The 14937-nt window shown below is 30.4% G+C and overlaps 2 protein-coding genes across 12 annotated transcripts; both read left to right on the top strand.

Moving 5' to 3' along the window:
- Positions 1 to 587: 587 nt before the first annotated feature.
- LOC122711069 (arginine-glutamic acid dipeptide repeats protein) lies at positions 588 to 12441 on the top strand. 11 transcript variants are annotated; one of them, XM_043929475.1, is made up of 9 exons: positions 1801 to 1938; positions 2886 to 3014; positions 3554 to 3628; positions 3712 to 4053; positions 4179 to 4259; positions 4332 to 7746; positions 8409 to 8687; positions 9996 to 10194; positions 10284 to 12441. In XM_043929475.1, exons 4-9 carry the CDS (start codon positions 3811 to 3813, stop codon positions 10348 to 10350), a joined length of 4284 nt encoding a protein of 1427 aa, XP_043785410.1. In that variant the 5' UTR covers positions 1801 to 1938; positions 2886 to 3014; positions 3554 to 3628; positions 3712 to 3810; the 3' UTR covers positions 10351 to 12441. The 11 variants fall into 11 exon arrangements, with proteins under 11 accessions (XP_043785417.1, XP_043785409.1, XP_043785411.1 ...); XM_043929474.1 differs by lacking the exons at positions 1801 to 1938; positions 2886 to 3014 and adding an exon at positions 589 to 783; XM_043929476.1 differs by lacking the exons at positions 1801 to 1938; positions 2886 to 3014 and adding an exon at positions 589 to 783 and having other exon boundaries at positions 3694 to 4053.
- A 307-nt stretch (positions 12442 to 12748) lies between these two features.
- LOC122711226 (transcription factor 15-like) lies at positions 12749 to 13921 on the top strand. The gene is made up of 3 exons (XM_043929794.1): positions 12749 to 13032; positions 13340 to 13688; positions 13876 to 13921. Exons 1-3 carry the CDS (start codon positions 12956 to 12958, stop codon positions 13912 to 13914), a joined length of 465 nt encoding a protein of 154 aa, XP_043785729.1. The 5' UTR covers positions 12749 to 12955; the 3' UTR covers positions 13915 to 13921.
- The last annotated feature ends 1016 nt before the right edge of the window (positions 13922 to 14937 follow it).

The following is a 14937-nucleotide window of genomic DNA, read 5'->3' as shown; positions in this document are numbered from 1 at the left end:
TACAATATATATATATTTAATAAATATTTCATTTTTTATATTTCTTCTATCATATAAATAATAAAAAAATATCATAAAATTAAACTCATATAAAAAAATAATTTTGATATATCAAAATTTATATAAATATATATAATATCTTGTTTTATAAAATATAAAAAATACAAAAAAAGATATTTTATTTTTATTAGTAAAATTATATAAAAAAAAATAAAAAAATATATTTAAAAAATATATAAAACAATTACAAAAATGTATAAGATAATATAAGATAATATTTGTTGATTTTTTATTTTTATAATCTTAAATTTCTATAATTTTAAAATTTATATCGAAAAATCTTCGAAAGATTTTGAATCATATATTTAAATTAAAATATCAATATTATATGAATTGAATATTCGTAAATCTTTCTATTTTTTTAATAATAATTTTCTATTGAGAAACTTTTAAAATAAAATATAATTTATTATTGGCTTTTTAAATTTTCAAATTGCCACCAGAAAGAATCATGAAAAAGAAGTAGAGGAATGCACGGAATCGGAACGCACCCCTACAGAAGAAAAACGAAACAAAACGCAGTACAAGATGGCTGCGTTTGGGTGTTGTGGCTACTGATTTGTGTAAGATATTCTGTAGTAATCAATGATTAATTCGTAGTGAATTGTTTAATTTCTATAAGTTGTCTATTAATATAATTGAGCTTGTATATAACGCGTACGTGTGAAAACAAGTCGCGTTTGGAGGAACAATGCGAGCACAACGTTGAAACATTTATCACGGGTGAGTTTGCCTTGAAATTTTATGGCTTTCCACTTTATTTTAACGACTCCCCAGAATTCCGCCAAGACAAGGTGCGATGTGACGAAAAATCCTAGTAAATAATTTGCGATCCATCAAAACGATTCAATAATTAACTTATCGTTCACAATCTCATAGGTATATCTTTCTTTTCATATTTTCTGCATACATGACGAAATTGTGTAAATAGCTATTTTTTTTCTGTATCTTCACATTGCACATCGATGAGTCAATGAAAAATTTTATGATGTCCATCGCTCTTTGATACGCTTTAATTGCGTTAGGATAATGATAAATCGTTTTAATCCATAAAACTTATTTAAATATTGACTACCGCTTTCACCGTGACTCAAGACCACTTGAAGAAAGTAGATATATGTAATTGCTAAATTGTTAAGATGGGTTGTTAAAAGAGGATTTAGTTTCCTTTATAAATTATGAAATTGTAAGAATTCATACATATAATTTTTTTTTAGTAATTATATAAATAAAACAATTGATTTTTTCAGGATTTTGTTCATATATATTTTCATTAATTTTATTTATATTGTGAAATTAAGTTATTGAGGTATTGATGACACAAGTTATATTTATTATAATAAATATAATAAATATTTAATGTTTTATTCCTTTTATAGGATACTTTCCATATTTATATTCTATAGTTCACAATTTAGAAATATTTTAATTTTAGTTATAAAAATAAAGCCATGTAGGGATATGTAAAGCTGAAGGTATATAAAACAAGGTGCTTCAAAAGAAAGTGATTGTATATTATTATAAAAATTTATTTTAATATTAAAGGTATTATTTATAGAAATTAAATATTATTTGAATAGGAAAGATTATATATTAGAAAATAAATAAAATATAATGTCATAATAACTGACATCATAGTAAAAAAAAAGGGTCATTAATAAAAAAAGAAGCATGTTAGCAGTATTTTTTCTTAAACAGTTATTATAAATATACTGATAGAATGAATATATATATAGTTCAGGGGGTGGATGATAGGAATTTACTGAAAATCCAAGATAGAAGCCACTTGAAACACTGGAGAAAGACGGTGGAGCTTCGGAGGAGGAGGAGATGTCTGCCGGCACCCAGGGCGAGATTCGGGTTGGCCCTTCGCACCAGGTTTGCCATATACCTTGAAAACCTTTTTTGCTACTTAGCTATATTGCACAATGTACCTAACTCAAGGCTTGTTCTCCTGAAATATGTATTTTGAATGTATAGATAAGGCAGAGTTCATCATTGAAGCACCAGGTAATTGTGACATCATTTTTTTCACAATACCTATATATTCAATGGTAATTGCTCCTCATTTATGTATTTCATTTTTCCCTTGTATGTAACTAAAATTAGGACAGTATTTAGGTTATTTGTTAGGTATGTGTATTATTTCAAATTTGTTAAAGTAATTATAATTTTAAATAACTGAGTATAAAACTATATAAGATGTTCGGAACTGTATTATTAGTAATAATATCTATGTATTTGTACTATGTATTATATGTGAATTAAATAAGTTAAACAATTAATTTTTAAGCTTAATTATTTACTGAGAAATATTTGTTTAATATATTGAAATTTTATTTTTAAAATAAATTATAAAATCTATATTAATTATCAATATATATATATATATATTATGAATAATCAAATTAATTTATGAAAAAAATAAAAAATATATTGAATTAATTTTTATTAAGATATTAATTTGCAATGTTATTCAATATATTATTATTTTCAGTTAATTATATTATTTTCAATTTTTTTTACTTTTTAATAAGAATTGTTAAAAAAGTGCATGGTGTGTGTACTAGTTCAAAAATTTATAATAATTGAAATATTAATATTTTCTTAATGCTTGAAATCCATACTTATAGTAAAAAATTTTTAGAAACTTATATTTAATTTATTTTGTATTTATATATATTTAAAAAAAATTAATATTGAACAGTAAATGGCACAAATACCTACCTATTCCACATACAGGTTTGTTGTATGCCGATGGTTCAAATAACAATGATAGTTATTCTTTAAGTCACAATAATGATAATTTTTTACTTGCTTAACAGTACAACCACAACACTCAGATCACATCACAAATACTATCCCTCTGATTGCTACTGTTGCTGGAAGACCCTAAATATGATGAAAGTTATTATGATGAAGCATTCTAACAATAACTTATAGGATATTATTATGTAAGTGTAAGATATTAGTTTTATATATTTACAGTGGTTTTCAGTCACGGTGAAATTAAAAATATTTTACTATTATGTAATAACCCATTGGTTACTTGAACCATCTATGAAATATTAATGTTAGGAAATTTGTGGAGAAGTATTTAGAATATTTAAAATAATCTATATTTTATTATATTTTGTTCTCATCTTTTTTTGTGAACGTCATATTATATTCGTTTGTGAAATAATTGTTTTTCATTCATTTGCTGTTTTTCATTCATTTTTTTTATTTATGTTTATTTTTTTATTTATTAAAAAAATTTCGTAAATGTGCTTTTTGTTCGTGTGCAGATTAACTTCTAGCTTTCATTTGTATACATATGAATATAATTAATTGTTATCAAATTATTATAAGTTTTAATATATGTATAATAATCATACATTATTTTGAACTTTTCTTATTTTATATTTTCATGTTTATATTATATATATATACATATATTTATGATCATATTTATACATAAATATAAAAGTACTCATGCTACTTCTGGTACTAGTATTGTAACAAACGGAACAAAATGGAAAAAAATTATACTGGCTCGTGTAGTTTCGAAAAGCAAGCCGGAGTATAGGTGCGTACAACTAACTCGCTTTGGCATTGGTGCTAACCACGCACAATCCCGAATTTTGGGTACAGGAATTGGTTTCTTGTCAGGCTCGTTTGCCTGAGTATCGGCCGGGTATACCTCCTGGAGAGCTGCTTCCTGATCCAGAGTTTTCTAAAGAACGAGAAGAGCTAAGATGGATTCCAGCTATGGCATTAGACGGGGATCTTCTGATGTACTTAAGGGCAGCTCGATCTATGGCTGCATTTGCTGGTATGTGTGATGGAGGATCCCCGGATGACGGTTGTGTGGCTGCTTCACGTGACGACACGACTATCAATGCTCTGGATATCTTGCACGATTCTGGCTATGATCCAGGAAGAGCATTGCAAGCTTTGGTTAAATGTCCCGTACCTAAAGGCATCGATAAAAAATGGTCCGAGGAGGAAACTGTAAGTAGACGCAATTAAAGCGGAAGATTGATTGAGCTTCATTATCATAAATATATGGTGTCATTTTATAACTGGAAAAAGAAAGGTCAGACTTACAATTAATAGATTATTAATCTATTTCGTAGAAACGTTTCGTTAAAGGACTTCGACAATTTGGAAAAAATTTCTCAAGGATCAGAAAAGATCTCTTACCTCATAAAGACACGGTAACAAATCTATGTGAAAGTAAAAAAGAATTAGAAGAATAAATAGAAAAATCTCTTTTTCTTTATTTTTAGCCGGAATTGGTTGAATTCTACTATTTATGGAAGAAAACACCAGGAGCGAATAATAATCGACCTCATCGAAGAAGACGACAAGGTTCACTTAGGAGAATTCGTAATACGCGTAATTCGCGCGCTGGTACTCCCAAAGAAGAAGTTCCAACTCCGCCCAAAGATACTCCACCAGCTAGTGTCAATCAGAAAGAACCTGTTTCAGAACCGGAAACTGTACCTGTTGGAACACCTGCGAGCAATAATCCTGGTGGGGAAATTAGTTCTGTGACAGAGGACGATAATTCGGAAGAGGATAGTGATTCTAGAGATACAAACACTAACGGAGCGATACATTCTTGTCAACATTGTTTCTCAACTAATTCAAAGGAATATCAAATAGCTGGTAAGGATAGGTTATTGCTCTGTACGGAATGCAGGACACATTTGAAAAAGACTGGAGAATTACCGCCTGCACCTCCGTATCTGTTCCGCCCTGTGCCTGCGGAATCACCAGATAGCCCAGGGAGAATGCGTACAAGAAATAAGGCTAAGGAAACGCCTAGACCTGCAAGACCACGACGTACAGGTGGAACGGATACTCCTGATCAAGAAAAACAACAACAACAACAACAACAACAAACACCAGACAAGAATAAGAAAAAATCTAATAAATCAGAAACACCAAAAAAGGGTCAAAAACGACCACAGACGGATGACGTGGATGAAGACAAAGAGTCTCAGAAACGGAAACGTCCTGGTGAACGTCCTGAGAGTCCCTCAGAGTCTCTCACAACTGATAGTAACTCTCTCATGGATGAGCCTGAGAGAGAAGGAGAAGGTGATACAAATGAAAATCAACCTACTCCGGTTACAGTGCCAACTGAAGAACCTGTTAGTCCGGCAGTAACTACACCGGAAGAACCTTCCGAACCAACGCCAGTTTCTACACCCGTACCAACGCCTATACAGACTTTACCAATTTCTGTTCCTGTTATTCATACTTTAGAAAAGAAACCGTTATTAGAAGAACCAATAGAAACGAAAGATCAAATAGAAGATGTTCCTTTAGCTATGAATCAGCCATTAAAATTGGAACCTATGCCAATAGAACCAGCCATGTCTCCATCTAATGAAGATATGAAAGAACCCGAACAACAGCTGAATTTAACTACATCACAGTCATTGAATATAAACGATATGAGTCAAAATATGCCACGTAATTTGTCACAATCAATTCAAAATAGTGGTATTTGTACTTCGACTAGTTCACAAAGTATACAGAATTCGCAGATTATGTCTCCGACGCACCAAGGACTGCCACTCAATATGCAGTACACGTCCAATGTTCCCCCTGTTCAAAATGTACCGCAAAACTTATCACAAAGTATGCAAATGCCATCGAATATACCACAAAATATGTCAAATGCGCAAAATATGGGACCAACACAAAATCTTCGAACACATGGTGAAAATTTATCAAATACGCAAAATATGCCTCAAAGCATACCGGGACCACCATTGAATCTCAATATTTCACAAAGTATACCAACGAACATGACTCAAATGCCTCAAATGCCAAGTTCACCGCAACCACTTGGTTTAACCGTGATGTCTTCGGAAAATAGGATGTCCGAAAGAATTTCTGATGATAGATTATCTTCGGAACGAATTAGAGATAGTAGGATATCTGAAAGAATATCCGAAAGAATACCAGAGAGATCAGAAAATAACGAACCTGAGAGAAACGAGTCGAATAATTTATTTCAACCTATTCAGCCAAGTGGAATGTTATCAATAGAAAAACCATCTTCAATGTATAATTTAGCTGGTACACCACCGATGGAACCGCAAAATTTGAAAATCAAACAAGAGATCATTCCTCCTGAACCAGATCCACTTCAAAGTTTGAAAGAAGTTAAAGTTCCTGGTTTTCAATCTGGATTTCCAGGCCCAAGTTTAGATAATATTAAAAAAGATCCAGATAGTTCTAGTAAACCGCCGACACCTAGCAAGCACTCCATATCTAGCAGTCAATCTGTACCTCAAATACAATCTGTAGCAGCATCTCCAACTCCAACTCTTCCACCACCACCTACATCTATACCTCAGCCTGTGATGCATCCAGCTCAACAACCAAGCCCTCATATGGCTCATCCATTTCATCCACATCATCCTTTAATGCATCATTCGTTATTTACTGCCATGCATCCATATCATCCTCACGCTTATCCAGGTTATGCTCCAGTTGGAGCTTATCCTTCATTCCCGCCCTATCCATACGGTCCAGTTCCGCATGCAATTCCACCTCCGTCCCCGCAAAGAAATCAAGAAAGTACAACAATGATGACGGCACATCATTCGAGTACGAGTTCTAGTGTAACGACGAGAGAAGAAGGAGAAAATCTTATAGCCACGCATCATCACTCTTCTACTATGCATCAAGCAACAGCATTGCATCATGACAAATTGTTGACTATCTCTTCTCATAGTTCTCATAGTCACTCTTCATCGCATAGTTCACATAATACTCAACGCAAGCCGTCACTAGTTTCAGCTACATGTTTGACATCTAGTAGTTCGGCCCATCATCATCATAGACCGCCGCAATCTCAAGCTCCAGTTGTACCAGAACCAAAAATAGAACCTGATTTAGTAGAACAGGAACAAGAAGAACCACCAAGTCCTCGAGGTCCATCTCCAGAACCTCGAATCGAGGATTCAGAATGTCATAGATCACAATCTGCAATTTTTCTACGACATTGGAATCGAGGCGAAAATAATTCTTGTACTAGAACTGATCTAATGTTCAAACCTGTTCCGGATTCGAAATTAGCAAGAAAACGAGAGGAAAGATCAAGAAAGCAAGCAGAAAGAGAAAGGGAAGAACGTGATAGAGCTGCAGCGCAACAAGCTAGAAAAATGACTACACCAGAGAAACAACCAGAAACATGTAAACCGCCTAGTCGAGGACCTCTTGAGCCTGTCGTATCTCCTTATGACAGATATGCCGCAAGACCAGGATCCTACGCGGATACACCTGCTTTGAGACAATTATCCGAGTATGCTCGACCACATGCTGCATTTTCCCCTGCTAGACATCCTGCACCGCCAGATCCAATGTTACATTACATGTACAGTCCTGCGGCTCGTGAACGCTTGGAATTGGAACATTTGGAACGTGAAAAAAGAGAACGAGAAATCAGAGAATTACGCGAACGAGAATTAAACGATCGATTAAAAGAGGAACTCTTGAAAGGAACACCTAGACCAATGCCAGCTCCAGTGGATCCACATTGGCTAGAGATACATCGACGTTATGCAGCTGCAGGACTTGCACCTGGACCTTCAGGTCCTCCTCAAGCTTTACATCAATTCGGTCTTTACGGTGCACCACCAGGACCAAGTCAATTGGAAAGAGAACGTTTAGAAAGATTAGGTAACATTATTTTCTACTTAATATCAGGCCTATCATTTCTTTAAAAATGCGTATCTTTCTTCTCGCATATTGCATTGAACACAAAATTAACTATGAATGAATGATTTTTAGGCTTTCATGACCCTGATTGTTGATTAATATTTCAGATGTAAACTGTGTTTTTTTCAAAATTATAGATAATCAATTTCAATATTGACAGAAAATTAAAACAAAAAGAATACAGTTTGCATCCGAAAATTTTGAACAGCGATTATAATTATTTCATTGAGATACGATGAAATTTAGGATCTAGATCAATATTGTCCAAGTTAAAATTCCAGAATTTTTTTTTTTGATTTCATGAAAAGATTATTCTTTCTTCAAATGAAATAAAATATACAAATTATCTAATTTATTAATGGACAATGTTGATTTAAAGATAAAGCGAGATAATAATTATTTTTGAATGTTAGTTGCCTTGATATTTTTATCGTAATCAAATAATCAAACAAAATTAAGACGTAGTTATTAATTAAAGAACATTAAAAATCTGACAGAAGAGTGCCGCAAAAAAATAAAAAAACAAAAATAAGAAATCGTTTGTAGAAAGAACTATTACTAGTTGGTTAGAATTAAGAGTACGATTGAGACAGTATGTTTGATCGAGGCGCTGTCGGGTTTAGGGATACCGACTGCAGCCGGCGGGGGGCCAGCGGGTGCAGGGGCTGGCCATCCCGTGGCGGCTCATCACCACGGCCAGCTGGACGAGCGACTGGCTCTAGCTGCTGACCCGATGGTCCGGTTGCAGATGGCTGGCATTTCGCCCGAGTATCATGCTCACACTCACGCGCATACGCATGCGCATACGCACTTACACTTACATCCGGGACAGCAGCAGGCCCAGCAACAGGCTCAGCAACAGCAGGAAGCGGCTGCGGCTGCAGCTGGATTCCCCCTGCCTGGTAGGTCCTACAAATTAGGATGTTGAGTACGCTTTCGCACGATGATCACTCCTTTCACCGACTATTTTTATATTTTAAGATTAAAAAAGATTATTTTTGTAAAAATATATCACAATTTTATTTTTAATAATACGTAAATATTAAATATTTTGATAATTTTTAAATCGGATAAAATATTTTTTATAGTTTAAAAAATATTTATTAAAAAATCCCACAATCATAATTTAATTTATTTATTTATATACTTTATTAATTGTATCTCATAAATATTTTTCATATTTTTCATAAATATTAGATTATAAAATTAGATTTATATATTTTCTGAGAAATAAATTTATATTTTTTTTAGTTTTATATACTTTTTGAGAAATTTTTTTTTTTTTTAAATAATAAGTCCGTGATCGGTAAAGCGATCGATTGCGTATAAGCGTACTATACGTGCTTAATCAATTTAATGTCGGTCACTTTAAATGGAAAGCATCCTAACTATTGCCAACAGCTTATCTTTTTTTACAAAAAAAAAAAAATAAATAAACAAATTTTTCTCTGCGGCAAAAGTTTTTTTTGCATTTTTCTGTCGCTTTTCTCGCTATACCATATTATTAACTTGGTACCAGAGCTTTTCGATCATCGAATGCAGCTTCTGGGTGAAGGTACGATTCATCAGTAAAAATTCTATGAGTTTTTAATAGCGTAAATTACTTTAAATAAATTGCAATGATTGCGTGCGTGTGTGTGTGTGTACTAGTGTAAATGGAAAAGATACAATGTGTTTGTAATACACAAATATTTTCATATATTATCCGTTTGATGATTCTCTTAAATATTGCCTATTACTTGTATAATTCATCAATTTTAAAATAACATAACATCTTTATATTTTTATTATTATACAATTTTATTATAGAATGTTAATTTTATTATATAAATTTGTCTAAAATTAATTATTTAAGAGTAAAATCTAATTATGCAAGTATAAAATTTGATTAGTGTTTAAAAAATAAAATAAAAGATATCATTTTAATTTATAATTTCAATCTTATTGTAAGAATTATGCGCAGAAGTATATAATAATAAGATAATTTCATAATTTAGTCTAGTCATAGTCTATGATATCTAATTAATTTTAGACAAACAAAAAAAGAAGAAGAAAGTTGCGACAGCTATAAAAACAAATATCATGAAACAAAATTTCACGCTTTATCATGCATGTCTCTCTATTCATAAATTTCTCAAAGCTTTATTTATCTTATGGAGGCAATAACACAATCATCTTTTACAATTTACTAATGTTTTATATGTGTATAGCGGCAGCTGGTGCAAATTATCCTCGACCAGGCTTAATGCCCCGTGACCCAGCACTGGCTCTTCATCCCGCGGAACTTCTTGCAAGACCGTACGCGGATATGGCAGCGCATCACGAGCAATTACAACGTCATCTCATGATGGAACGCGATCGATTCCCTCCTCATGCTTCACTTGTTGCACACCACGAGGAATATCTAAGGTTCGTCCTTTGAAATCCATACAAAGCTTACAATATGTATGCTTGATTTAGACGACCAGTGTATTGGACTAACAAAGGGTGTTTTTTAGACAACAGCGTGAGCGCGAGCTTAAAGTTCGCGCACTGGAAGAAGCTGCACGTGGATCACGTCCTTAAATGTAATTGTATTTATATATTTTAATAATTATCCTTCATAATTAGGGATGAGACGGTCCTCGTTATAAATAATTAACGAGTTTCATACGATGATCCTAATGAAAGGAACATTGTGTTAAAAAAAAAAAAAAGAATAAAAAGAAAAAAAAGAAAGGTGCAAAGATAAAAAAAAAAAAGTAAACAAAGGAGATCTGCTCAAGATCATTGACCTTACATTTAGGATCAAAAATTATTTTTATGGTTTTCCTTTAATGTTAAGTAATTAATGAGAATAAAAACATAAAAATTGTTACAATGCGTAACTTTTTAGTGTAAATATGACACGATTTAAAATATAGTGCTAGATTGATCTAGCACCACATAGAGGATTAAAGTTTATATATATATATATAGTGACTGCTTGACGTGTAAATTTGTTTGAAATCTCTATATATATATTATATATATTATTGAATCCAAGATATTATCATATGCTCAAACGAGATTTATTTCCGTTTGATTTCATTTTTGACAGCGGTGATAATGCCAAAGTGTTCAGAAAAAAAAGTGGTTCACCGTGTTCCTCCTTTTTTTCTTCACCCTTCCATGCTTATGCACAGGAAAGTAAATTGTTCTTTGTTTGTTTTTCATATACACACATACTCGATTATATACTGACGAATACAAATCGTGTCTTCGAGACGGATAATAATTTTATAATCTTTAGAATAGCTTCCCGAAAATGTTTAACTGTCTGTGTTTCATGAATGATTCATGAACAATTTTCACAGACTTTCCGTGTTTTAGCGTACCATAAGATATAACTTAAGTTTTAAATAATTATTGTAATTTCTGTGTCAGAAATTTGTATATTTTCTGTGTCACAATTTGTATATTTTCTATATGTATCCTTTTAAGATTTTACTCCGGAGACCACGAGCGTTTGATACTAGTTCGATCGAGCGGCTGATTAATAATTAAAAACAAAATATAAAAAAAATATTAAAAAAAAAAAACAAACTTTGTAATGAAGTGACCAAAGTTAAAAAAAATTTATAGAGAAACACAATCGCATAATCTTCCATGGTCGTGCGCTCCGTGGAGTTTACAGAAATATTCTGGGTGCAGGCACTGGAAATTAATGCGTGAAAATTTTTCAGTGAAAAAGAAAAGTAAATACTAAAAGAAATGATCTTTTATTCTGACGACCATTCGAACATGTAAATTTTCTGCTATATATATATTAATTCAGTGTAATCTAGTTATTTAACTAAAATATTTCATAGGAACGTCCAGTTTTATCATATTTTTTTTAATCGTAAAGATTGTTCGAAATGATTTTTAGAATGAAAAATATTGTGCAAATATTGAATGATAAATGTATGTTTTTATTTGCTTGCACTTAAGAAATTGTAATATATTTCTCCTATGTCATACAAATATTGGTGATGAAATTATACATTTCTGTTGATATAACATAATCTCAAGCAGACGTTTCCTTTTTTTCTTTTTTCATTAATCTGTTATCAAAGAAATAGGAAAAGAATATGTTAAATGAGAATTTTATGTAATCAAAAGATTAAATCATTGTATAATTTCTTATTACCAGTTTGCCTGTCACTGGATTCCCTGAACAGAAATAAATGCCTGTCTTATAAAAGACTATTTTTTCGTGTATAGTAACTTATATCCTATACTATTGCATTAAATGAACTTATAAAAAAGACAGTTATAAATCAGTCAGATGCTAACATGAGACTAGACTAATTAGTTTTACACATGGTATTTGTTTTTCTTGCTCATTCTACCGGTTGTCGGTTTTTATTGACCGTAATGTGAAACCCAGCCTCTGACCATTTTACGTAGGAATCATCATATCTATGTATATTGATACATTTGTGGTTGTAAAAGGAAATGAGTGTTATATTACCATTTAAGAACTATTTCCTATTATGTACGAAAGTGCAAATTGTTTAGTGAATATTTGAAAGAATAATTGCCAAGATATATATTTAATGAAAACTTTAAACTAATAAATTTAAATAATTTGCATATTATATACATATATAGAATCATTGTCAGTATTAGATAGTTTCTCAATAATATTTTTTATATTTTTTTTTTATTAGCAGACAATTTATTTTATTTTTTAATTTTATTATGTATTTTTATTTAGTTCCTATAAAGAAATGAGTAAGATTACTATTATCTATAAAAGGAATTTTATTATTATTGTATATTGAAAAATTCAAAATTAAAAATTATTTTTCATTATATATAAAAAAATAATATATAAGTATATATGTTTTATTAGTTTTATTTTATTATATATATTTCAGGTAATTATTATTGTTATTAATGCATTCTGTTTTTCCTAGCAAAGTTTTATACAAGTGGTTCATTCGCCCCTAATCGAATACACGTGTATTTCACATGTGTATTCATATAACGGGAAGGGATAGGGTGGGAGTTAAAGGCAACACATTGAAAAAGAGGGAATTCTGAAGAAAACTAAGGAAGACACGACAACTCAGTCGCTTATAAAATGAGCCACCGATATAGTCGGATGTCTTTTTTGAGTTAAGTGTAGTTGTGTAACGATTAACTAGTAGCGGTATAGTGCATTATGACTGCACGAAAGAGAGAAGAATCATCAAAACAACGTTATCAAGCTAATGCACGTGAGAGGGATCGTACTCATAGGTGAAAATTATTATTAAATAATTTTTATTTTTCCTATAAAAAATTGAAAATTTATTTTTTAATATGACAATGGTAATAAAATAATACTTAACTATGTATTTGTATTTATATTTATATAAAATATTATATCTGAAAGATACAGAATATAAAAGTTGAATTACAATGATATATTATTCAAAGTAATTAGAGGTATAATTATCCAATAATTTGAGTATTATTATATTAAGGTATTATTGTATAATTGTCAAATAAAAACCTCTAAATGCTTTGACCAGTGTGTAAACGAGATATTCGTCTTTTGGTTCAGGAGAACATTCAATAATGCAAAATTCACAAATACTCTTAAGAAGGGTAAGGAATTCAAACGTGAAATTCAAGAAATCCAATCTTCGCTGTGCAGTGTGAATACGGCTTTCAGTGCCTTGAGAACTTTAATACCAACGGAACCTATGGATAGAAAATTATCGAAAATAGAAACATTGAGATTAGCAAGCAGTTACATCAGTCATTTGGGTGCTATTCTTGTTGCCGGCCCTATAGATCAACCCTGCTTACGTGTTGAGGGTACTAATGGTGTTTATGAAACAAATCATTGGGCTGATTCACAAACAAGACAGCAAGTTTGCACTTTTTGTCTTGCCATGCATAGAAAACATGTAAGTTAATAATAAATCCCGATATAAATAATAAATAATACTTATTTTTCATAATATTAATTACTTACTATTTATTTATTAAATTATTTATTTATAAATGTTATTACTATATAATAAAAATTTAAAAAAAAATTGCAATAGCAGAAAATGAGGATTTTTAATAATGAATAATTTTTTAAATTTTCAGAATTTAAATTTTACGTCAGGTGTAATTTCAAATTATTAATGGAAATATTTAATTATTTTTATGAATTTATCATCTAGTATCAATAATGTATACAAATTAAAATTTATTAAAATTTTTTAAATAATTTACTCTACATTTTCTGTATATATATAAATATTTTATAGTTTAATAAAATTTTTACATAATACGACAAATACATAACATTATTTTTTATTATTATATCTAATTGTATCTCTAGTTTATAGCGTTTATTATATAAATAGCAAATAGCATGATAATTTATAATATTAAATAAATAATTTTTGAATAAAGAATAAAAAATCTATGCAGATATGAATAATATAAATTCTTTAGGTTGTATATTCAAACATCATTTGTTATTTATCTTATAACATTTGAACATCAAATATCCGTATAATTGCTAATACTACTAGATTCAAAGCAGCGTTATCACATATTATTAAATATATTAATTTAAAAAGTACTTGTTTATTTTGAAATAAAAATTCATTACACAAATTACTAAATAAATTTATAATATTAATAAGCATGAAAAAAATAAATTTGTTAGAACATTGATAAAATGATAAATTTCATATTGACAAGAGCAGTACGGCGGCGAATGTTTCAGTCTTTCGAAGTCAACAATGCTGTGAAGAAGCACATTTTAGTTTTTCTTCCGTTTTCGTTTCTCGTTTCAATTTCAGTGTTTTTATTCGGTTATTCATTGAGGACTAATTCATAGATAATCATGTTCCTCATTGAGAAGCAGTTCCTCGAATGTTTGTGTATTAAAAATTAGGTAAGTTTCGCAAAGAAAAAAAACTTATATAAACCATAGTAACCGCAATCAATCACCGCCATTATGATAAAATTAAATTTATTCAAAACTTGATGATTTAAAAGATATAGATTTTAATATTAAAATATGAATATTCATATATCTATGATTAATAATTTAAAATTTTCATTATATAACTATATATAAATCGATATTTATATTATTAAAACACAATATTAAAAATAAATTTTCTAAATATAATTAAAATTTTCGTAATGAGA

Source organism: Apis laboriosa, unplaced genomic scaffold (genome assembly GCF_014066325.1).
Source record: "Apis laboriosa isolate Shangri-la unplaced genomic scaffold, ASM1406632v1 scaffold16_cov148, whole genome shotgun sequence".
Taxonomy (NCBI): domain Eukaryota; kingdom Metazoa; phylum Arthropoda; class Insecta; order Hymenoptera; family Apidae; genus Apis; species Apis laboriosa.
This window is presented reverse-complemented; position numbering and strand designations above follow the sequence as displayed.